The 25,379-nt window shown below is 42.6% G+C and overlaps 1 protein-coding gene across 2 annotated transcripts in view; it reads left to right on the top strand.

Annotated features, from left to right (window-relative positions):
* Positions 1 to 24,588, top strand: part of LOC142103917 (CD59 glycoprotein-like) — a 28,095-nt gene extending 3,507 nt beyond the window's left edge. The window contains exons 1-4 of one of the 2 annotated variants that reach the window (XM_075188299.1): positions 5,788 to 5,858; positions 21,383 to 21,451; positions 22,104 to 22,208; positions 23,228 to 24,588. In XM_075188299.1, coding sequence (XP_075044400.1) covers positions 5,852 to 5,858; positions 21,383 to 21,451; positions 22,104 to 22,208; positions 23,228 to 23,424 — 378 coding nt within the window. In that variant the 5' untranslated portion in view covers positions 5,788 to 5,851 and the 3' untranslated portion in view covers positions 23,425 to 24,588. Of the gene's footprint in view, positions 1 to 5,787; positions 5,859 to 21,382; positions 21,452 to 22,103; positions 22,209 to 23,227 lie in introns of those variants that run through there. The other variant, XM_075188298.1, reaches the window with a different exon arrangement.
* The last annotated feature ends 791 nt before the right edge of the window (positions 24,589 to 25,379 follow it).

Raw genomic sequence — 25,379 nt, 5'->3', positions numbered from 1 at the left:
ATTCCTTTAAAATGTAGATCAGCATGAAACCAGGTGATTTTTAATATCCGCAGTGATTTACAGTAGGGGGTACATTATACCTTAAAATAAGTTTGGCATTAGAACTCAACAGTTCTCAGCAAACACTGGCACTCACTGTTTATATAGATATTATTTACAGACGACTATAAATACATCTGCCAGTATCGAGATGCCTCTGGCAATCAGATGGGCTTAACTCTAATCCATGAGAATACCAACACTGTGACGCATATGCGTTTAGAATTACTATGGCTGTATCATTCACTGAGAAGGGACATACCTACCTCTAATATATTAGCCCACTGTAGGATATATTAAGCCACTGGAGTACAAGTAAATCTATTTGACCATAGTTTTGTCCCAAGGAATTGGTTACCATCCATTCTGAAGGCTATTCATGCAAACCGTCCATTCTATAGATGGAGGGTCATAACCTTTATACTCTTTTTATGAAGAGCTTAGTGGTTAGCATGGGGTCATGAGTTAAATTCCTGCCCATGGCCTTATCGGTGTGGAGTTTGTATGTTCTCCCCGTGTTTGCGTGGGTTTCCTCCGTGTGCTCCGGTTTCTTCCCACACTGCAAAAACATACTGGTAGGTTAATTGGCTGCTATAAAAATTAACCCTAGTCTGTGTGTATGTGTGTGTGTGTGTGTGTGTGTGTTAGGGAATTTAGACTGTAAGCTCCAATGGAGCAGGGACTGATGTGAGTGAGTTCTCTGTACAGCGCTGCGGAATCATTGGCGCTATATAAATAACTGATGATGATGATGATTCTGGGAGTAAATTACTCTTGAAAACAAGTTCACGGATATCGAGCGTATTTCCTCCCATATGCAGGCCGTTAGTAACTGGAGATGCCTCCGTATCAGTCTTTCATTTCTCTGACACCTCCCTTTCATTTTGGTTTTACCCCATCTCTTGGCTAAGGTTTTGAAAAAGAAGTCAGAACTGTTGATTCCTGAGTCTGACTCCTTGGGTCCCGTGATTAGAGGAGGGCTGGCACATTTTAGCCGGGGGGGGGGTTCAAGACTTGACTCAGCAGCCTATTGGGAACATTTTAAAGGGGAAAAAAATGCCCCTCTGCCCAGCTTACCCCCCCTGCCCGTGAATTTTACAGCTACCCACTATTCAGTTTGAAGGTTGTGTATCTGAACTCTTCTCTTATTTTGAAGGTCTTTCGCTCTTCTCTGCCCAGTATGTCATGGAACTGGGAAGACTTCTCAGGTGTTGTAATTGAGTTGTTTACTTTGCAGGTCAGCCCTTGTCTTAGATTAGATTAGATAAACGAGGGATATTACATAGTTTCTCAGTTAATGAGGAAAGGGGGGAAAAAAACTTATGACGAACTCAACTTTTCATTTACTTTAAAATAAACTATAAAGCATTCTCCAGTTCTCCATGAACTAAGCACTATTATGAGTAGTACAATTAATATCAGTTGTTTGACTTTTGATAAAGGAGATTTTCACTCACAAAATAAAATGTTAGTTTCTTAATAGCCCCCCCCCCCTCCCGCCCCGCCCCTCCTTAAGAACTGGGTGGCCTCTGTGTTAAGTACCTCTGTAGCTTGGAGTACTCACCTTCTGCAACCCGTTCAGAACTGTAAATCATTAATAGGAGCTTGAAGAAACAAACCAAGGAAAAATGTTTATTACCAAGCTTCTTCTTATAGCCTGTCACAGTCATTTATGTTAAATAAAAACAACTATTTTTTATGGAATTGCTGCTTTAATAAAAGCTGCATATTCTAATAATAAATATTAAAATAATTAGACTTATTTTGCTAAATTGTATCCACACAAAATATGTAACTATGCCTTCACTGGGCATACTGTCACAACTTTTATAATATTGTTCCTTAATATAAATTAAACTAGTAAAACGAGGCTGGCTCCAACTCGTCTGACGAAGGGATGTTGATCTCAGAATGTTATATATTTCTATCTGTAATCTGAATTGATTAAGGTGCTTTATGTAATGGTCATACTGTAATTGCTGCTACATCCTGTCTGTGTAGTGATAAGGTTTGGGTGGAATTCTATTCTGCTCTTACACAAACGTCAAACGCTGTGGACAGAAGTGAAGTTGGTGAGACCCATGCAATGGGTGACAGCCTTTGTTCTATTTAGGTAACTCCAACACTACCTTCATCAGTGTTGGCTAACCTGTGACACTCCAGGTGTTGTGAAACTACAAGCCCCAGCATGCTTTGCCAGTAGATAACTAGCCGATAGCTGGCAGAGCATGCTGGGACTTGTAGTTTCACAACACCTGGAGTGTCACAGGTTAGCCATCACTGACCTACATGAAAGAATTCCTCTCATTCACAACCAAGTTATTCTTAACATATCAAATTTACCCCCCCCCCCCCCCCCCCCAAAAAAAAAAAAGAGAGCAAGAGAGAGCACATTGTTGTAGGTCATAAAATTTGAATCAAATATTTTTTTTACCTAATGAGCGAACCCAAAATCACGGACAGGCAGGTTAATCTGAATTTGCAGTGTTAGAAAATTTTCATCCCCTAATTGCCACATTCAGTCACTTCTGGTAACTTTCTCCAATCTATTATGGGTTTCATAGGAAAACTGAGGGAAGGATTCCTAGTGCCTGAAACCCCCCTCCAAGCCTGGGACACTGTATAATTGAGGTGGCTGGACCCTGCCCCCACTTCACATGGTTCTGCTTAAAAAGGGAGAGCTGCATGCACCTAACAGTAGTGCACGCAGCATTACCCATGTATATTGTGGGGATAGGAAGAGTTGGAGAGCAGCCAAGCACTGTCTAATATTATAGCCACGCCCCCATGCATGCTGGTCACGCCCACTGGCGGCGTGGTGTGGAAACCCCCCTCTATAAATCCTGCGTTTGCCCCTGGGGTTTTGGAAAATGCTCACACACCAACCAGGCACCATTGTTAAAAAGACCCAGTAATGTCACTTTGCAAGTCAGTGGTAAGGTCTCATACTTGCCGACATTTGAGATCTCCCCTGCAGGAGACAAAATAAGCCCTGCCCGGTTTTCTCAAGCCCTGCCCACAAATGGGTAAATTTCAGTAGAACACCACCCACTTTCATGTGAAGCTCCACCTCTTTTGTGGTCTGCGAATTGTGACGTCCCTCCAAAATTGGGACCATTGGAGGTATGCACACGTCACAAGCATCTTAACACTTAGGGGTCTATTTATGAAAGGGAGATAAGTCCTAAATCCTGCAAAAACGGGGCTTGCCAAAGACCCTGGTGGGTGAAGACTATTGCCGACCATAGCATATTTTTCGTTTTTTTGTGTTTTGTTTTGTTAAAGTTATTTTATTATATTTTACGTTTTTTAGAAAACTTTTATGTTTTTTTTTTTGTTTTTTTAAGAATCTGGCAGTGGAAGCGTTAAGTTGCGATATAAAATCCTGTTATTGGAGGGATCTTGGTAAATAGGCCCCTAACTTCCATAAGCCTCAGGTGGCGTTACACATAGAGACCTATAGGCAAACCGAGGGGGGGGGGGGGGTCCTAGTGCCTAGAAACCCCCCTCCAAGCCTGGGGCACTGTATAATTGAGGTGGCTGGACCCTGCCCCCGCTACGCACGGCTCTGCTTGAAAAGGGAGAGCTGTGTGCACCTAACAGTAGTGCATGCAGCATTGCCCATGTATATTATGGGGATAGGAAGAGGTGGAGAGCAGCCAAGCACTGTCTAATATTATAGCCACGCCCCCATGTATGCTGGTCACGCCCACTGGTGGCGTGGTGTGGAAACCCCCCTCTATAAATCCTGCGTTTGCCCCTGAGACCTTAATACATAGTTTTAACACACAGACCAAACACATCAAGCACACATAAATATGCTCACATTATAAATATATTACACACACTTATCACACGTGCAGAAATATTCACACATAGGGTTACTAGACCAAGATTCATCCTCTCTTTAAGGAAGTTCGGCCAGGATAGAATAATAAAAGGGACATGGTGACAAATCCTCCTTAAAAGGCAGTTCAGTAGGTGGTGCTATATGGTGGTTAAGAAGTGGGTGTGTATAAATGCTGCTATAAGATTAGTTCCTTTGTATATCCAGGCACTGAGCGGCTGTTCTCTGGATTGTCAAGAACTGTGAGTGTTACATATGTTTGTGCTGTGTCTGTTCATTGCATTTATATATAGAGATTAAATGAGACATACCTAGATATAATTATGTAACTACCAACTGTCTTTAATTTTCTGGGACCATCCCTAGTTTGTTCCTGGCTTAATTAAAACATTTTTTTAAGACTGATCAAGTGTTCCTTATCTGGTTTTGGTTGTGGGACTACAAGCCCCAGCATGTCCTGCCCAGCTCTGGCTGGTAGAGCATGCAAATCTTGTAATTCTACAATAGCTTTAGAGCCTGGTTGCCTAAGTCTGTAATTATCAGTTAGTACTGACTCTTATATACTGCATAGGGTAAGGTTTATTAAAGGTCGTGTTATAAAACATTATAACATACAACAGAACTGTGTTACGTCTGCCCAGACTACTGTAAAACACATGCATAAAAGCATCTGGTGTATTGGGTCTTGGGTTTATTTCAATTAAGAAGATAGTTGTGCCCTGTTGTACATAGAAAGACCTGTACTCAACGAGACATTGAGAAAAAAGCCTATTTCATTTTAAATGTGTTTGTTGCTTAATACACATAGTACATTATTTTATTTAAATGTTATTCAGTAGAGCTCATTCACAATACAGTGTCAGATCTACATCAGTTCATATATTGTATATACTGTGATATTGCACATATTATGGAATTGCAATTAGTCTTTATTAAAGGTATACTACACTCAAATTTTTGTTTTGTTTTTAAAGGAGGAGAGCAAATGGTTAAATACTGTTTGTTTATGTCCTATGTTTGGGTAAAGACATTTCTGTGGGGGGTAAAGACATTTCTGTGGGGGGAAATGGGATTGTTTACATACATCAGGCATGAGTGTCTCTCCATTGTCTGCGCCATCCCCCTCTCCTCCAATCAAATGTCTGATAAGGAAGTGAAGAGCTGGGAGTGGTAATGATGGAATGTCTATCGCACACATATAGAAAAGTGGTCTTATCCATACTATCCAACATGGTACCTTTCAAAGGGGCGTAATCTTGCCATCCCCTCTCATCCCCCGTGGAACCTGCTCACTGCCTAAATCTGTACAGTGGGAAGGGATGTCCAGTCTGGAAAGACATCAAGAAAAATTGTAAAGCTACACTCCCACAGAATGTCCGGGAGACTCCCGAATTTCGGGTACATCTCCCAGATTCCCAGGAGAGCAGGCTACCATCCGGCACCCTTCCAAGCGAATTGGGCCGGGCAGGGACCTTCATAAAGCAATTCATTGTGAATCGAGTCCCATGGCGTGATGAGGCAATTGCGGCACTATGGCATGGGGGCGGGGCCAAATTACTCAATTCTCTGTGCTACGCGTCTCTCTGCAGTAACCACTTGACCTCCGCTACAGGATCTCCCGGAGGGGAGAGTCAGAAAGTTGGCAACTATGAAATAAAAGTTTTATAACCGGAAATTGCAAACCCTCCATGAATGTTCAAGTGACTCCGGGTTAGGGAGAGACCTCCTGGACTCCCAATTCCTACAAAGGGGCTGGCAAGGTGGTCAGGGAGGAGTAGTGATGAGGCAAATCCGGTACACCATACGCCTAACCCAACCCACTTGATGATGCAAATTGCGTCAGGCACCACCCGCGTTAGTGAACACTAAGTAGACAAGGACATGATGACGAAACTCGCAGCTATATAGTGATGGGTTTTTTAGTCTTCGTATAGATTGGAAGAGTTTAAAGACCCAAATTTAGGGATGACTGGTAAGAGCAAAATCTGGGATCTAATGAAAGGGGACATTAATGAATTGTGGGGCGTGGAAACTTTAGGTAAGAGCATTGGGGGGCTTTTATATAAAAATGATACAAGACCTTTTTTTTTTTAACCAGGCAGGCATTGGGACTGGTGGGCAAATTTGGGTAAGGTTCGAGCTTGGATCCCTACATTTTGCCAGTGCTCTTTCCCGAGGGTACTCCGTGCCTACACTCCCTGTCAGAGATCATTTTACAGATACAGAAGGCGGGGTATTTTAGAATACAATAGAACTGTGTTAAGATTGAGTCAAGCAATCAGATCATGCTGAACTTTGCAGCCTTCTCTTGTTTGCCTTTTAAATGTGTCTATTGTTTTCGTACCTTTGTGGCATATCTGTAAATGTTGGCGTTGGGAAGGGAAGCCGATTTATGTCAATTTTTCTGGTCTAGTATTTGTTAACAGGTTTGTTGGTAAATCGTCTTAGATGTCTAGCCTCTCACTGCGGGCTTGAAGAGATTTCATGTTTGGGTGTGTCATTGGGCTATGTCTTGTTTATATAGCCTACCTCTCTCCTACAAACCACTTGATATGCAACAGATGTCTAAACAGACCACACATAACTAATCATATCTTCATACCACCTAATAGTCATCATCATCATCACCATTTATTTATATAGCGCCACTAATTCCGCAGCGCTGTACAGAGAACTCATTCACATCAGTCCCTGCCCCATTGGAGCTTACAGTTTAAATTCCCTAATATAGGCACACGCTCACACACAGACAGACAGCGAGGGAGAGACTAGGGTCAATTTTGATAGCAGCCAATTAACCTAACAGTATGTTTTTGGGGTGTGGGAGGAAACCGGAGCACCCGGAGGGAACCCACGCAAACACGCGGAGAACATACAAACTCCACACAGATAAGGACATGGTTGGGAATCGAACTCATGACCCCCAGCGCTGTAAGGCTAACCACTAGGCCACTGTCTTGCTTATGGCGGGACAGTCATGATTCGAGGACCCTTAAAGGAACAAACCCGTAAGGGTAAGGGGGTGTGATTTCAAAGCGTATGTGGTGGTGTGAATCAGGGAAGGATTTGGGCAGATCGGGATGGGGCTTCCTTTGTTCTGATATTGGACTTTTTAATGCTGGCAGATACAATATATTTACAGTGTACTACAGCTTTATAGCTTCCTCCATAATCATCTTTATAAATGAAGTTACTCATCTTCTGGATAGCTATGTATATGAATGTCGTCATATCTGCGTATGGGACATTACCTTGTTCTACCAACAGCAGAAGCTGAATACAATGAAGCAGATCTCAAACTAGTTATCTATTGATCTCTATCACTAAAGCTTTGTCAGTGCTGAATACATACTGCACAGAGTCATAACCGTGTGATTGATTGCACAACGATAAGGTTATGTTGTCATATCTGCGTCATATCTACGTATGGGACATTACCTTGTCCTCCCAACAGCAGAAGCTGAATACAAATAAAGCGTCTCTCAAATAGTTACCTATTGATCTCTATCACTAATGCTTTGTCAATGCTGAATACATACTGCACTGAGTCACAACAGTGTGATTGATTGCATAACTATAAGGGTATGTCGTCATATCTACGTATGGGACATTATCTTGTCCTCCCAACAGCAGAAGCTGAATACAAAGGAAGCGGCTCTCAAACTAGTTATCTATTGATCTCTATAACTAATGCTTTGTCAGTGCTCAATAAAAATGCTTAACGGTTGATGACATAACTATTCCCCTTATTCCCCTTAGCCTTAATACACTGTCATATAAATAAAGGGAACCACACGGAACTAGTAGACAAATAGAGAGTCGTTTATTTAACCCAATAAACACACTATACGGTGGGGGGAGAACACTGTGAGCAGATCGGCAAAGGCCCAGTGCCATTCTGGATGTCAAATCGCAGGTCACTTACCCTCAGGACATCAATACTTATACACCACAGTAACCTGAGCGCACCCTCGTCATTTGTCTTTAAACGGGGACAATAATCCCAGGCCTCCCAGAACCCGAACCCTTCTGGGCTAATCGCAACGCACCACAAGCCAGCCCTCAAGCCGACTCTTCCAAGGAAACGGGTTCCAAAACGCCTCACAGTAATGTGCGCCCACCAACCTTGCCCGCCGACTGTACAGTGTTCTCCTGCAAAACCAAAGGCTACACCAGCCGCAGGGCCCTGGCCCTTTGTACAGAGCTGGTGCACCATCAGGTCTGCACCAGAACCCGACCTAGAGATGGGGGGAGAGCACCGACCCTACCACAGGCAAAACCAGAAGGAAGGCGAACTCCAGATCCAGCAAACAGGAACGAGAGGGAGGGCAGCTTGTCCTGGATCCAAGACAGAAAGATCCACAGAACTTTATAGCTTTTCCAGTGAGTTCTAAACTAGTTCTGTACACAAACCTCAGCTTTTAATTTCCCTCGACCTTATTTCATCCCTCAGTTCTACATTCTACATAACAGTGTGACTGATTTCACAATTGTAAGGGTTTGTTGTCACAAACCGTATCATATGTTAATCAGAAACTGTGGGGCCCAGTAGAAATTCCTCTCACAGGCCACCCCCCCTCCATCTACAAGATACAACCCCCCTTTCTTCACAATACATGCCCCCCTCCATCTGCAAAATACACCCCCTCCTCTTCACAATACATTCCCCAAATTCACTTACCTTGTTCTGCCTTTGCAATGTCTGTCCTGTGTTGTTATTTCAGTGATGTGAGAAGTAATTATGACACTATCCTAATGATCATAGCATTTAATAACTTATTATTCAGCTATGTGCCTCCCCCCTCTACCCTCCGCGATGCGGTGCCTGCCAGACACTGATAGACTGAGAGAGCTTCGTGCAGTGATGATATCGCCGCGCGCTACCAGCCTATTAGTGATTGAGACCCGCAGCATCATGGAGGGATTGACAGCGGCCTGAATAGGGGGCCAGGACAGACGAAGGGGTAATGATTTCTCAATGCATGCTGCACGGGCCACAAATTCAACGAGCTGCACTGAGGGCCTGACAGCGTGGTGTGAGAATAGACACAGCATTCATCATTGTGGTGGTGGATAGACAACTATTTTGAGGTCTACTTACATACCTTCCAGTAAACACAGAGCGAGCTAATGTATCTCAAACACTAAGGAAGTACATCATACTGTTGTAAACTTAATTTGTGTTAGACATTGGGGTACACCATTTTTCAAACTCAGGATGAAAAACTGTCAGGGGGCTCAGCCAATCCATCCATTAACTAGAAAACCAACCTTTAGCCCTATGAAACCAAATCCCATTGCTAAAGCAACTTGGGGGTATATTTACTAAACTGCGGGTTTGAAAAAGTGGAGATGTTGCCTATAGCAACCAATCAGATTCTAGCTGTCATTTTGTAGAATGCACCAAATAAATGAAAGCTAGAATCTGATTGGTTGCTATAGGCAACATCTCCACTTTTTCAAACCCGCAGTTTAGAAAATCTAGCCCTCGGTCTTCCTCCTAAATGTGGAACCTGTTCTTGGATAGTTGGGGCTGCTGCAAATTCTGAGGAGATAAGAATCGGAGCTTAAGGGGATACATAATGCTATTATGAGGCATATTAGGCTATTAGGTCATTAATGCACATGCACAAGTATTATTTTTTATCTAATTTATTAATCTATAAATAAGAGCCCCCTAACTGCTATTGACAACTGGATGGAAGCACTCCTGTGGGGTCATGGAGCTACGGAACTGCTACTAGTCTATAGGCTTTTTTCTATCCCCCCTCCGCACTGACCTCTGACAGTGTTCAGTGAGGACAGGAATTCTGTATTACTATTGCCTCATAGTAATCAATCTACCGTCCTAAAATAGACTCCGATTGGCTGCTGCAACGTCAAGGATTGGAAACAGAGATTGACGAGGGGACATGGATGCTGGTAATATCAGTAGCCACGAGAGAAGGGGTATTACATTTTCCCCTAGGAACTGTGGAATATAAGGCCAAAGTGCTATGCCCCCCCCAAATAAACATTGAATTTCTGCATGCACCTGTGGCAGGAGCGCACAGCACCCAGTCACATGGTAGATGTTGGCATACCTCCCAAAATCCCAGTATTCGGTGCAAAAGTGCCAGCAGCTGGGACAGTCTCTTTAAATCGGGACAGATAAGACCTATGCCTTGAGGGTGGTAAACTATTATAGTAATTTGGTGCATTTACCTTGATTCGTATTTGGCTCTGGGTGTTACTGTATGAGTGTATGGGCAGCACAGTGGTCTAGTGGTTAGCACTTCTGCCTAACAGCACTGGGATCATAAGTTCGATTCCTGACCATGGCCTTATCTGGGAGGAGTTTGTATGTTCTCCCCGTGTTTGCGTGGGTTTCCTCTTACACTCCAAAACATACTGGTAGGTTAATTGGCTGCTAAAAAAAAATTAACCCTAGTCTCTCTCTCTCGTCTGTGTGTGTGTATGTTAGGGAATTTAGACTGTATGAATGGGGACAGAGAGTTCAGTGCTGTGGAATTAGTGGCGCTATATAAATAACTGATAATAATACTGTATGCTGGATGTAATTTACAGTATTTGCTCTAAGGGCTCAAACACACCAGGTAACCAGTAAACAATAGCATCTTACCTTCAGTCCAGTTAGCTGCACCAACCACGCAGCTAGAACTCCTGTTATATGCTGCCCCCTGTTATGTCATGTGACTGCTCGCTGCGGCGCAGTGGAATGTTTTTGGCACCCTATCAATAAAAGATAATAATAACATTAATGCACCTTTTTTATCTCTATGGTAAATACATCTCCCATACTCACCACAGTGCTGAATTTACCTGAAATACACTGGTGGTCGCAGCTAACGTCACAGCCGGTTGCATAGTGTGTAATAACCCTTATTCTCTCTCTCTCTATATATATTACACATTGCACGGTATAGTTAATTAGTATGCACAGTATGATGGTCCCTTCTCTCATCTATGCCCATGATCCTCATCTACGCCATTGGGGCCCCAAAAACTATCCCTGCAGTGACATACCTACCAACATTGTCCTGCAAATTGTGCCCTTTCCTCCCCTAAAAAGACCTCTGCATGCTCCTGCCATTGTGAGTGCGACATACCTCCCAGATTCCCGGCATTCAGAGCAAATGTCGGGTGGTCCCCTTAAATCAGTTTAAGTATAGTTAGGGGTAGATTTATCAAACCTTCTAAAAAACGAAAGTGGAGTTGTTGCCCATAGCAACCAATCGGATTCTATCATTTATCTAGTACGTTCTGTAAAATGATAGCTAGAATCTGATTTGTTGCTATGGACAACACCGCTACGTCTCCTTTTTCGAAGGCTTGTAAGAGTCATATAACCAGATAACATCTTACACTGTGAATAAGCAACACTTTATGACTCAGCCGAACTTTTGTACAGTAATGCAATTTGACTGCAAAAAAAAAAGTATTTCGCAAGTTTATTGCATAGTTGTTGTTTTTTTTTTCTGTTCTTTCTAAATTGATCATTAGAAAAACCTCAGCTCTAGAAATCATACGTCTGCCCCCTTTAAGGGTGACCACCAGAGACTGGGCTGTGCCTGGCACCCAATATTGTCCCTCTGCAGAGCACACACAGAGGGGCCATGACAGTTATTTATGCTTCCCTAGATCTGCCTGAGTGCTTAATGCTGTTTATAAATTACAACCTCACACACACTTCCCACAAATATGATAGGAACATGTTATGCCCCTGGCAATTGTACACCCTGAATTAATGGGCAGGTGCCTAGTTCTCTTTGTTTCTGGAACTGGGATTATTGTGGAATTGTTTTTGGCAGTGAAGGGGTAACAGCTTAGTCCCTCCCAGGAAAGGGTATAGGAGGCTGTCAGGCCCAGAGCTTAGCATTGAGCTGCAGGAGGTGGCTGCTGAACACTGCTCTGGATCACAGTAAGTGTTCCCTCTGTGTACTCATTCAGTAATGTGACGTATAATAACGGTAATGTTGTGTGTGCTGCCATTGTTGTCCCTGTTCCTCTATATAGCAGCAATGGGAGCTGAGGGCTGTGGTTTTGCACCGAAATAAATATTATATTATCAGATCTGAACCTGTTATTGACAGTGGCAGATCAGTGGGTGGAGACTGCATATAACCAAGCTGTGAATATTACACAGTGATAGAGGCTTAGGGAGCAGTGACAAGCCATGGTGGGGGGATGGTTCTCACTCTTTATGGAATGGTGCGGTGTGTTCTGAGAAATCCAGATAGAAGTTTCATATGTGGGTGACTGATGTGTGTTAATATTGGTGTCCTGGGTGTGTGGTCAACAGGAGCTGGTGTAGTGTAAGGTGGTTCTGTTTGATATATGTGTTAACCTCATACTTGCCAACTCTCCCTGAATGTCAGGGAGACTCCCTGAAATAGGGGTGATCTCCCTCACTCCCTAAAGAGTCTGGCATTCTCCCTGATGCTGAGCCAGTACAGGACGTGGTTGGCTTCTCCATCTGTGGCATGATGGCACAGTTCAGAAATTGTGTCCTATGTCCGTGTATTGATGCCTATGGAGGTGGCCATTTTCATGGAGACCAAGATTTAATCAAAGACTGACAGGTAAGACAACATGACTTCAGTAATGGAGACAGAAATGACAAGTTCAGTCTCTAGAGATTCATTAGCTGCTTTTCTTTATCGCATAGTTGCCTACTCTCCCGGACTGTCTGGGAGACTCCCGCATTTCTGGGAGACATCCTGGGCGAGCAGGGCAAGTATGGTTAACCTCTCCCTGGGCACCGCTGGGCATAACTGTGTAGAGACCAGAGACAGTCTAATGGGTGGGGGTTTAGTAAAAGGAATTCGAGGGGGTCACTTTATTAGAATGTATAGGGGTATTTTCATACTTGCCAACTCTCCCGGAATGTCCGGGAGACTCCCGAAATTCGGCTCGTTGGCATTTCTCCCGCATCCTGGATTTCACCAATCGCGTCATTTTGGCCCCGCCCCCCCCGCGACGTAAATTACGTTTTTTGCGGAGGGGCGGGACCAAAATGACACGTTTGGCCTCGTTCCGCCCTCCAGTCACGCCCCCTCTCCCGGAAACTTGTTTCCGAGAGCTGGCAAGTATGGGTTTTTTAGATTGCAGGAGGTTATACTGTAATTTTTGGTTGTTAGAGGTGTCATTAAAGGTAAGTTTTACTTGCCACCCGGCTCTTGGAGCCCAACTGAGCGATTATAATAGAATAAACCATTGTTTCTCCTATTAGAACAGGCAGTGAGTACTACAGCCAGCAGTGTGTGTTAGAGCACTGACCACCAGTCTGACCAGTCCTGACAGGTGTGGGCAATAACCTCCAAAACGTTTAATTTTTATTGCAAAGTGTTACAACTGCCCCCAGCCGGCTGCTTCTTAATGCCACCCGGCTGGCAAGATTTTCTGCAGAAAACACTGATATCTTCTGTATTCTCCTTCTCCTTCTCTCTCTCTACTCTCCCCCTCTCTATCTCTTCATACTTACTTCCCCTTGATACCATGTGTTGTTCGCTATATATTGTCTAAGTCAGCGCTTCCCAAAGTGTGCTGTGAAAGCATTTCTAGGGGTGCAACTGGTAACAATAGGTTTTTAAGATTTGTAACATAAAATTATAAATTTGACTCGACTGTACTGTACTCACGAAACCCATGATACACTGGCAAACGCTACGACCCCGCTACAACGATATGACCCCGCTACGACAATATGACCCCACTACTACTCTCTCTAATTTTGACACTGCGCACTCTCCAATGCGACCAGACTTGAAACATTCACGTGTTTGCGTACTCTTGAGTACAAACGTCAACATGAGTTTTTGGTACAATACAATATTTTGAGCCGTATTTTCTTTTAGTATCTTCATATATACATATTTAAAAGTTATATATCAATATTTAATGATTGTCATAGTATATGTTTTTTGTTTACTTTTAGTTATATGTTAATTTAATAAAAAAGTTAAATACATAAAATAAAAACAATAAAATATATATATGTATTTTTCAGTAAATAAATTGTTTTGCAATAAATGCAATTTCCTAACAAAAGAATCGGAACACATTCTTCAAGGGGGTGCGAGAACGTATTTTGAGATTCAATGGGGAGCTCATCACTAAAAAGGCTAAGAACCGCCGCTCTAGACTGTAAGCTCTTAAGATCAGAACCCTCTCTACTCTGTGTCTCACGTCTGCACCTCCTTTCATCAGCCTGGTCTGTACTTGTTCTGGTTTATGTGTATTTTGTTTGATTTGTAACTCCTGTAAGACTCTATTGTGTTTCGTGGTGCCTTACAAATAAACAATGAGGATATTACCGTAGCCAGGGGCAATGTGTGGGATGTAGTGGTGTTCATCTGTTTTAGTGTGGCCTAGGAGGGGGACTGTTTTGTGTAGGGGTATTATTGTAGGCGGAAATGGAGATTAGTGTTTTGTGTTAGTATAAAGATCAGGGTCCTCTGCAGTGTGTGGGAGATTAGTGGTGTGTGAGAGGGGATCTTTAGAGCCATAGACTGAATACTTCAGGCTATTATAATGCTCTCAGAGAATAATGTATCGTTGGCTAATTTCCAGGGACACTCCCTGGTTTTAAAGATTTGTCCTTGTATATGTCCTTTTTTTAAAAAAAAAATTCAATATTGTAAAATTGCACCATTAAAAAAAGTATGGTATATAGGCTTGCACTGATGTGTCCGTCTTCCTCCCCTACTTGCTGGAGGGATTGAGGCCCAAGAAGAACTCTATTTCATATCTGGTGGTCGTGCCCGGTCATCTCCTCCTTCTGGGATAGGGTTGCTGGTCTCCTCTCCTCCCTTCTCCAGTGCCCTGTTAGGAAGGATCCATGGTCATTCCTCCTTTTGTTACCATATACCAGACATGGATCCTCATTCAGCAAAACTGGCTTCACATGTACAGAACCTCCCCGCGTCTCTTCTCTTAAGTCCTAAATCTGGTTTATTGCCAATATGGAGAAAATTACCTCCCACCTGCATGATAAGGAAGACAAGTTCCACCAAGTCTGGGCTCCCTGGCTATATCTGTAGTCCCCCCGCTCACTTCCTTTCGAGTAGCCTCTCCCCCATATGATTATGGGCCTACCGGTTATCCCACATTTCGTGATATAGTTCTGGCAGCTTTCCCACCTGTGGGTTTCCTACTTCCCCTGGCATGCAATAACTGACGACCAATCCCCCTCTGCGCCCCCTTAGTCCCCTCTTAATTTACATTGCTATAACTTGATTTAGCTAGTTTAGTTTTATCGTTTACATGTTTTACAACAAATGGCACTCCGTGGGGCATATTCAATTGTCCGCGGGATTGCCTAAAATCCCGCGGACCGCGCACGATTACCAATATTACGGTAATCGTGCGTGGAAAGACATGCAATACGGTAATTTACTCGCTGGATTTTAGCTCGCAGCTCCCTGAGCCGCGAGCTGAAATCCAGCTACAAATTACCATATTACATGTATTAGTTTTTCCGCAGCGGGATTTTCGGCGATCCCGTCGACAATTGAATATGCCCCTTACTGTGAAATGTGACACTGGTTGGTTTCTTTGTTGGCACGATTTCCTTTATGCTTGTTGTCACTTGTGTTTGTATAATAAAATTTGCGAGTTAAAAAAAAAAGTATGGTATAATTTAAGTAAATCTGATATGATGAGGTTTGTAGCGCTCTACGGTCTACCGACACAGTGTTGTGCGTAGTATAGTTGTATAAGCTCAGCAGCAAAATATCTGATGCATCGTGTGACATTTAGCAGGGGACAGCTGGAGAAATAACAGACTTGTTACAGCATGTGATCTCTGCTGCGGGTTCTGCCCATTTCCTAAAAGCTGATAACTGTAAGGTTATTATAGTTCCATTTAATTGTTTTTATTTTCCTTTCCTGTTGTGTTCTCTAACCACATGATGCTGATGTCAGATCTGATTGCTCTCTTCTGTGATCATCATCTATTTATATTGCGTCAGTCTCTGCCCCATTAGAGCTTACAGTCTAAATTCCCTAACACACACACACACACACACACACACACACACACACACTTTATAGCAGCCAATTAACCTACCAGTATGTCTTTGGAGTGTGGGAGGAAACAGGAGCACCCAGAGGAAACCCACGCAAACACGGGGAGAACATGCAAACTCCAGACAGATAATTTATAGGTTTATGGCACTTGCTTGAAAGGGTAGGTTATCCAAAAGCACTGACGCCTGTATCTATTTATTTTTTTATAGATATCTCAAAAGTGGATTTAAACTTAATAATGTAAACCTATTTTTAACTAACTGTTCATTTGCTTATTAACTGTTAATTCATATGTGAAACCAATTGTACGTTCTGTCCATTAAATAGTTATACAAGTTGCCTTATATGAGATCTAGTGACTAGTAGCATTCATAAATATGTATGTAAACGTTGCAGCCTATTAATATGTTAGATATTTTCTGCCAAAAGTTGGTAAGAGACTGCATTGTCCTTCAGTGGAATTCCTGACGGGTTAGTGTAGAAAAATATCCCCTTTCTTGGTCACAAGAAGTCAGTTTGCATTTAGATTTAGTGACCTACTAAACGTCTGAGGCATGTAGTGATTTGGATATCTGTTTGGGCCCAAATTGTGTCAAATGTAGGCCAGATGTCAATGAGGATTAGTGTAAGGTTTGATCAATCTTTTTTGAGCAGCACGGTGGCTCAGTGGTTAGTACTTCTGCCTTACAACACTGGGGTCATGAAGTTCAATTCCTGACCATGGCCTTATCTGTGTGGAGTTTGTATGTTCTCCCTGTGCTTGCGTGGGTTTCCTCCTGGTGCTCCGGTTTCCTCCCACACTCCAAAAACATACTGGTAGGTTAATTGGCTGCTATCAAAATTGACCCTAGTGTCCCTCTCCCTCTCCCTCTCCCCATCCATTGTGAGGTCACTAAAAGTTTCTTATATTATGTAGAGTTGAAAATCTTTGCTTTGATTGTGTAATTGTTTTGTTGAATATTTAACCAGATAGGATGTGAAACGTTGAACTGATTAATAGGGTCACACATGGGTGGTCAAATTGAACAATATCTGGCTGTTCGCCACTGGGGGCTGTCGCTGGTGGGAGGAATGACAGCACATACGACTGTTATCTGATCGGTCTAGTATCAGACAGCACTAGTTTAAAGCTGGGTACACACTGATGTAATTATCGTGCAAATCACACGTCCATTTGGTCAGATATGGCATTAGTGTGTACGCTCCCAGCTTCATGTTTTATGGTACCAAAGCACACTGCATCGTTTGGTTCTGTAAAGTTCCTAAAAATCACATTCAGTGACGGAACGACGCCGGTGACATGTGGAAGTGTGTACGCACTCCACGACCAGCAGTGTAGGCAGATATCTGTAGAGTGTACAGAGTCAGCATCTTTTCAGCAGATGGTTATGAGCGATGAAGAGCACAGACTTGAAGGTGACTTGTGTAGGTGTGTACACATGAATCGACATGCTCATCGGGACTTTCAATATAATATAGTTAAAGTCTTGCAGGAACGTTGGAAAGTTTTGGAGAGTTTAACGCCACTCCCTACGGAGCATATGCACAAATAGACTCTTAGATTTCAGAGAATTAACTTGTGAAACATTCCATTTTCTTGCCAGCTGGCTGAGTCAATTCTATTTCCACTTAGTATTCAGAGTGGTCCAAGCTGTCCTGTAGATAAACTCTCCTCCATACTTATTGGGACTCGCCAGTATAAGGTAAGACATACTTTTGAGGTAACAGTACTCATTTTTATCAAGTGCAGTTGTGGCAGAGCTACACTTGGTCCTCTGGCCAGAGGCCGGGTGAGCTGCGTTCAAAGCCTGGGACTAATGTGCCCCCAGAGTGGCAACCTGGGGGTGCCAAAAAATCACAGGTCAGGAGCACCTTAAAACAGGAATAATGTGATTTTGTTGGCACTGAGCACATTATGACCATTTTCTTTATACGCACTGCCTATTTTTTGGCTGGGCGAGAACATTTTTTATAATAGTCCAGCCATGAGGCTGGAGCTGTAACCACTCGGCACTTTTTTATTTTTCTATTTATTAAACTTTTTGTTTGTCACTTTCACTTTTATGTTTTTTGTTTTTTTGCTTTATGGATTTTAGGGGTGCTGCTAGACCCTTATGGGCTCTGTATCGCTGAAGATCTAGGGGGGAGGGGGTGCTGTGTGGCCCTTAGGTTCTGCCCCCCCTTGACCACCATCGTTGCCCATCCTTCCGGGGGTGGGCCAGTTCCTGAGCCCTGTGTGAGTCTCTGGCGGATCCCAGGGACTAAAGGGACCTCCTAGACTTGCGGAAAAGGGGGTTTGAAGACCCTTGCCCTCTATGGGTTCTTTTGGATCCTGGGATCGGGGATTAGGGCCCTTCCTCTCTTGAGAAGGGCCACAGACTGCACCCTTGTGCGCGTTTATAAGTTTTACACTTTTCTTTTCAAGCCCTAGGGCACAAAAGCAGTTACCTGGCTTTCAGTGAGAAAAAAAAAAAACACAAACAAACAGTGCTCATTTTATTGTATTGTGCAGTCACCGTTTGACTATCTGCTCAATGTATGCCCCTAATCCTCCCAAGCCACACCCTGATTTGGAAGTGTCCTTGGAAAATCTGTTTGTTTGGGATAAGATTGCAAAATGTAAACACACAACAGGCACTGCAGAGAGAGGGGGGGGGGGGGGTTGGGGTCTACGGCATGGCAGTCCTCGCAGAGTCACATTCCTGAAGGAATCAATGGGTTTTAATAGACTATTCTTACCATTTAGTTATATAGCACCACTAATTCTGCATTGGAGCTTACAGTCTAAATTCCCTAACACACACACAGACAGACAGACACACACACTAGGGTCAATTTGATAGCAGCTAATTAACCTACTAGTATGTTTTTTGGAGTGTGGGAGGAAACCGGAGCACCTGGAGGAAACCCACGCAAACACGGGGAGAACATACACACTCCACACAGATAAGGCCATGGTCGGGAATTGAACTCATGACCCCAGTGCTGTGAGGCAGAAGTGCTAACCACTAAGCCACCGTGCTGCTGAGGAATTAGTGGCGCTATATCAATAAATGGTTATGATGATGAGCATGCCCTCACATCATTATCATCCTCTTTATTTCTATGGCGCCACAGAATCCGGATACAACAAAAAAAATAAACGGGGGGGAAAAAACAAAATCCAGTTGTTCTTCTCCCATGTTGCAGCGTTTCTGACAATGACAATGTTACAATTAGTTGCTGACTTCTATGTCTGTCTAAACGTGTTTGCTCTAGAAATCTTCAAACTGGACTTAAGACTTCCGATAAACAAGCTAGAAAGAGAGCCAAACATAGTGTTGTAGTATTGAACAATTTTAGATCAACAGTGAAGATCTATTACAATTCTAAGCATTCTACACTGTTTTTCCTATTCCTTTTGAGTGAAACAGCATCTTCGTGCAAAAAAAAAATTCCCTGTTTGAACTAAGGGTGTGCACCGGCCACTTTTAGTGTTTTGTGTTTTGGGTTCTGATTAGCTTGAGGTTTTGGGTTCTGATTTTGTTTTGCCAAAACATCCGACGAAAGGTTTTGGTTCTGATTTATTTTTAAAAAAAGCATAAAAAGTGCTAAAAACCAGTTTTGTGTTTTTGTTTTTTTTCACTCCTACGCTATTATTAACCTCAATAACATTCAATAACAATCATTTCCACTAATTTCCAGTCTATTCTGAACATCTCACAATATTGTTTTTAGGCCAAAAGGTTGCACCGAGGTAGCTTGAGCACATAATGCCAAAAAAAGAGGTACAAGATGGAATTGTTCTGGGCCCTCCCTCCCACCCCTCGCGAGATTCGACGCGAGACTTGGACGGCAGAGCCTCGTTTTCATTTTTTTGCCCGCCGGAAATATCCGAACAGTGCTCGGATCCCGTTCGGATCCGCACTGTTCGGGTGGGCTCGGATTAGCGGAATCTGAGCCCGCTCATCTCTAGTTTGAACATATAAAGAAGACATCAAATGATTCAGATAAGCTTTATGATTTTAGTTATTTGGTACACGGATAGTGATCCGAGCACTTCACTGTTGATCTAAGATTGTTCGGTAATACTACATATGTTTGGTTCTATTTTTCTTGTTTGTTTATTGTAGATATACCATGAACTGGTGTCTTAAGACCAGAACAGCCTACTGTATGATGTTGTTAATTTTATTTGTTTACAATATTATTTATCACATAAATATTGGGTAATCACTTATCGCCACAGATTATATTTTGGGAAATTTTAAACTAAAGACTTGCCTGTTTACTGAAGCATATCATTAGTGTCACTTCATTTTGTAAAAAAACCAAAATCAAACGCTCTCTTCTGTACACAGTTGATGTTTATTATGTATTATTTTTTTGTTTGGTGTTTTATCTGCAAATGAAAACGTTTTGAGTCCTATTGAGAGAGAAAAGAGTTATAGAAATAAAATTATCATTGTTTATCGTGAGGACGCACAGACTGAATCTCTAGTAAAGTGAATTTGTTTCTGTATGTTTTGGAATTTACTTTTTGTTATGATGCATGGTTTCAGACAGTCCGCCAAGTGGCGCTCACACAGCACCCTGAAAGAGCACCCAATTAAATCATGTATGGGAGCCGTGTTCACCTCTAGTCATTCCCTCACCATTAATTTAAGACATAAACCATAGAGCATTGCCGCCTGTGACAGGGCCACCTTTTCCATTGGGCACGATGGGCAGCTGCCCGGGGCCCCACGGGCAAGGGGGCCCCATAGGCACGGCTCTTAATGAGAATAAATAATCTTGCAAAAAAAAAACGACAAGGTTCACTGAGCAAGTACATCTATCTCTATCTCTATCTCTATCTCTATATATCTATATCTGTATCTGTATCTGTATACATCTATATATCTCTATCTATATCTAGGGGCCCCGATGCACTGCTTTTCCCAGGGGCCCATAATGTTGTTAAGATGGCCCTGGCCTGTGACCACATTTCAGGTGCGGAGTTCCTGAGCTAGGGATTTCTGGGGGTCCGCAGCTGCCTTATGTAAGGTAATCTTGGGTGTCCCAAAAGAGGGACCTAAACCTGACAATTACATATGGGGGGGAACACGGATTAAAGAGAGGGATACTTTGGTAGTATAAACCCTTTTAGAGCATCAGGAAGAATAAATTTGGAGACCGGAGCTCTGCCGTCGTAAATTCTATGGCACTTGGGGGGTGAAGTCTGGCAAATAAAGGAATGCTGTGCAAAAAATTGGATGTGAATGGCAAGAACACCAGCAAGTCCATGAACATAAGCATGCTGGTTTTTAGTGGTATGTGTGGATAGATAGACCTATTAGACCAGCATAACGCGTTTCATGAGTCTTGTTAAAACCACACCAAACAAGTCCAAGAATCCATTATTTGATGTTGTGTCCCTTATAGTACGTTGAATAATTTCTCCTGTGAACTATGTCCCTGACATGCCAACATTTCTCATCTGTTTAGGAACCATGAATAAAATTGGAAGTGTCGCTCTTGCTTTAGGCCTGGTCTTGCTCACGCTGTGTTCAACAGGTATGAATGCTCTTGTATATTTTGCAAGTTTTTTGGGAGTTTTTTTTTTTTTTCTACTGTTCCCTCTAATATTGTACGGTGTAAATGTGAATTTTACGTAGAACCTTTACAAGAGTATATATCCTATATAAAGCAAAGTTCATATGTTCAACATGTTTTTTTTAGGGTCATGAACATATTTGTTCTCCTATAGGTTTCTCTGATTGTATAAAACAATAATACCCACTTTAGGGGAAATATTAAATTTCTCGCAATGTGTCTTTGGAACATTCCACAGTCACATTGCGTCGATGTTGTGGATGGGTTCTCCGTTCATTTTCCCTAATAAATGCGAGGAAAAATGAGCAGAGGTTACCTTACCGTATCGACCGGCAATCTGCGCATTCAGACATTGCGGTGACGCCCGTGGGCACAACTTGGCCAGTTGAATCTCCCCCTAAGAGAAATGTCCATTGCACCTGCGAGTCGGCAATTGCTGAGGTTGCACTGCTGTGATTTGTTAAGTTTTAACCGTTTTGGTAATTTCAAAGGCAGTATGAATGGATGCTTCGTAAACAGAACTGTTATGTATCTCCTGGTTTAATTTTTACGTGGTGTTTTCCTATTTATTTTTTGGATTAGCATCTCATATGTTGGTTGTATGTTTGTACAGGTCAGGCTCTGGAATGTTTCAAGTGCAGCTACACTTCCGATAAGTGCGAGACAAAGGCAACATGCGGTGGAAATGAAAATGCTTGTCTGAAGCTCACCGAAAAAAGTATGTGTATCCTAGTGTCTAATATGTGCATACATGGACCACTTCTGTATATTTATTCAGTTGAATCTCTGGGCATTACTTTAATAGCAGGAAGGACTGCTTCCTGCTCACATGCAGGTATATAATCATATACAAAACTACTAAAGTAACGTCTGCTGAAACCTATAGCTAATTGCTGTTTTCACAGCTGTTGGGGTAGGATAAATGTATAGAGTACAGCTCCACTAACTATATCGGACCCTTGCCACGTATAGCCAATGACGAGATGCCACGATGCTACCAGGGCACACAGAAGAGGGGCCGCATTGCAAACAACATACATGGGCAGTGTCCATCCTCTGCCCCTCGAGTCTTTTATCTGCTCGGCCGAGTGCTGATGCCAGGGCAGGGTGGGGCAACTGGTGCTGATGAGTGTTGGCTCTTCGTGTTTGTTTATAATCATACAGGTGGAGCTCAGTCTCTTTAGCATCGCCTACCCTTCAGTACATTAGACCTCCCAGGGCTTCTTACTGGTGGGGAGATGAGGGGATCAGTGGGGGCAAGATGGCACTGCCATCCAGGGCTGTCTGGCATACTGGGCACTCTAGAATTCAACCCCTCTCTTGGTTAAACAGTGGGGGGGATGTTTTTTTTTAAAAAAAATACTCTACCAGCATCCTCGGGTGACTGCTGTTTTATTGTTTAGTGGAAAAACAAATCTAGCTCTTTACCTGGTAAGCAGAATGGTGGTACTACTTTGCCCGGGACTGCCACCGTTACTTTGCCCGGGACTGCCACCGTTACTTTGCCCGGGACTGCCACCGTTACTTTGCCCGGGACTGCCACCGTTAACCACGGAGCATTCCAGTAGTTTCCTTATCTCTTTCGGAGCTAATTAGTGGACCATACTCAAAGTAGGAGTGTTGTGGGCATTGCATGGGATTGTTTTACAGGTCATCTCATCAGAGCAAATATCTATTATCTGTCTTTATACCTACCTTGTTGTGATTTTTTTTTTATTTTTTTATTTTTTATTGTAGCCACTGGCAGGACAAAATACGACTGCAGAGATTTTAGTAGATGCACAATAGCCGCTATTAAGGAGGATTTGAATGTGGTAAACTTCAACGTAGATTGCTGCCAATCTAACCTGTGTAACGGGAGCCCTGCCGTCCTACCAGTCACGGCCCTGATCCTGAGTCTGGTCATCGGTCTTCTGACGATCTACTCTATGTGATCCTGCCTGCTGGACTACTACTTTCTACACCACGCCAGGATTTATATGTTTATAATACACAATCGCTTGCAAAGTACTTTAAATTACATGTTGCAGATTGGTTTTTAGGTTGTTGTTTTTTTTGCCTAAACCTTCACCCAATGCTGTACCTGTACAAACTTCCACTGGCTCCGTAACCTCTCAACGCCGCTCTTCTGAAAGTGGCATCGTAAAATGAGAATCAATATTGCTTTCCACAAGCTAGAGCTGATGAAATGTATTTAATGATTGAACATAATAGGAAATAAGTCTTATTTTCTCTAATGTAAAGGAAAAGTCTACAATTTTAGGGCTTAAATGTGCAAAATAGATTTATTTCTAATTATTTGCTCAATACACTTTGCTAGTCCAGTACAGCTGGCATTGGCATGATAATTCAACGGTGGGCATCAGACGTTGCCAGACTGCTGCTCCCTTATCTTTCAGTAAGTTCAAATGTATTTCTTCTACAAAAATGTATTTCTGATGATATTTTGTTTCTCCCCCTTGAGAGGTTATTAAAGGAGTATTTAACGCATCCCGTACCAGATAACTGATGATGTGTTCATTAGTGTTAATTAAGTGTTAAGCGTTAATTAGTACAGCAGGAAAAATGGCAAAAGATTCCATCAAGGGAGAAGATCTAGAAGTTTTTCGTTCCCGAATCTGTGGAACGTTCGGTTGATTTACTTTGTCCAAATAAACATTTCTAAAGCTGTTGTTCTTGGAATTACTAAATGAGAATGTACAGCTGTGTCGAGCTAAATTGCTGAGACCACATCGCTGGCTAAGATTGCCAATTGGTTTTTAAATTTAATTTTGCAGCCTGTGGACATTGATACTTTCTAGATATGTACAGGTACTTTTTTTTTTCTTTAGCAATAACTTAATGTACTACAAGGAGTCACTTACTAATTTGCAGTGTGTGCGCGCTTCCTCACACCTCAATCATAGATCGAAAGCTTGACCTGAAAGTGTTATTGGGTTAAATACACCTGGCATTTGAGATGGGTAAGAGAATAAACCAATTATTTTCACCAGGATATGTCTGTGAAGGATACAATTTTTGCCATAAACCAACCCTGTCAGTTGTACAATGTTTACTGGTTTGTTTGAAAATATTAAAGGGAAGTAATTCTGAAAAGAGTTGGATGTTTGATTTTCATTTCACAGTGAAGCACATTGGACACACATTTTGTTTTTGTGTTCCTAGAGCAATGATGGACGACATGATATATTTCAACGGCCACATGTATGGCCCTTCAAACGGGCCGCACATTACCCTTAATTTCAAGAATGAAAAACAGCCTGAAAATGCAAACATCACTCATCCCAGAATGCCCCTCACTTGCGCCAAAATTCAACCACGTGGCACTTGGACTTCAACTTGCCACAAAAGGCCTCTACATGCATTCGCACTACCACAAGTCTGCCCGTGCCTCTCACGCCTCCCTCACTTTTACATACCTTGCAGCTGGTGGGAGAGCCCAATCATCAACATTTATATAGTGCCAGCAACTTCCGCAGTGCTTTACAATTGGGGACAAACACCGTAATAAAACAATACTGGGTAATACATACTGGCAGAGAGGTGAGAAGGCCCTGACCATAAGCTTACAGTCTATGGGACAATGGGAGTTTGATACATGAGATTAAGTCTACTTACTGCATTTCGGTCCAGCCAGATTCCACAGGTAAACAAACAAAATGAATTGGTATGCTATATGGTCCAGTTACACAGCAATGTTGGTCAGAGGGTTGTTGTATTGTGTTAACTGTGTAGAGGGTGGTAATAGAGTAGCCTAGTGAGTTTAAGAAGGTGGTTGGGGAATATTATAAGCTTGCCTGAAGAGGCGAGTTTTCAGAGAACTCTTGAAGGTTTGAAGACCGGAAGAAAGTCGTATTGTGCTAGGAAGGGAATTTCATAGAGTGGGTGC

The sequence above is a fragment of the Mixophyes fleayi genome, chromosome 10 (genome assembly GCF_038048845.1).
Source record: "Mixophyes fleayi isolate aMixFle1 chromosome 10, aMixFle1.hap1, whole genome shotgun sequence".
In the NCBI taxonomy this organism is placed as follows: Eukaryota; Metazoa; Chordata; class Amphibia; order Anura; family Limnodynastidae; genus Mixophyes; species Mixophyes fleayi.
This window is presented reverse-complemented; position numbering and strand designations above follow the sequence as displayed.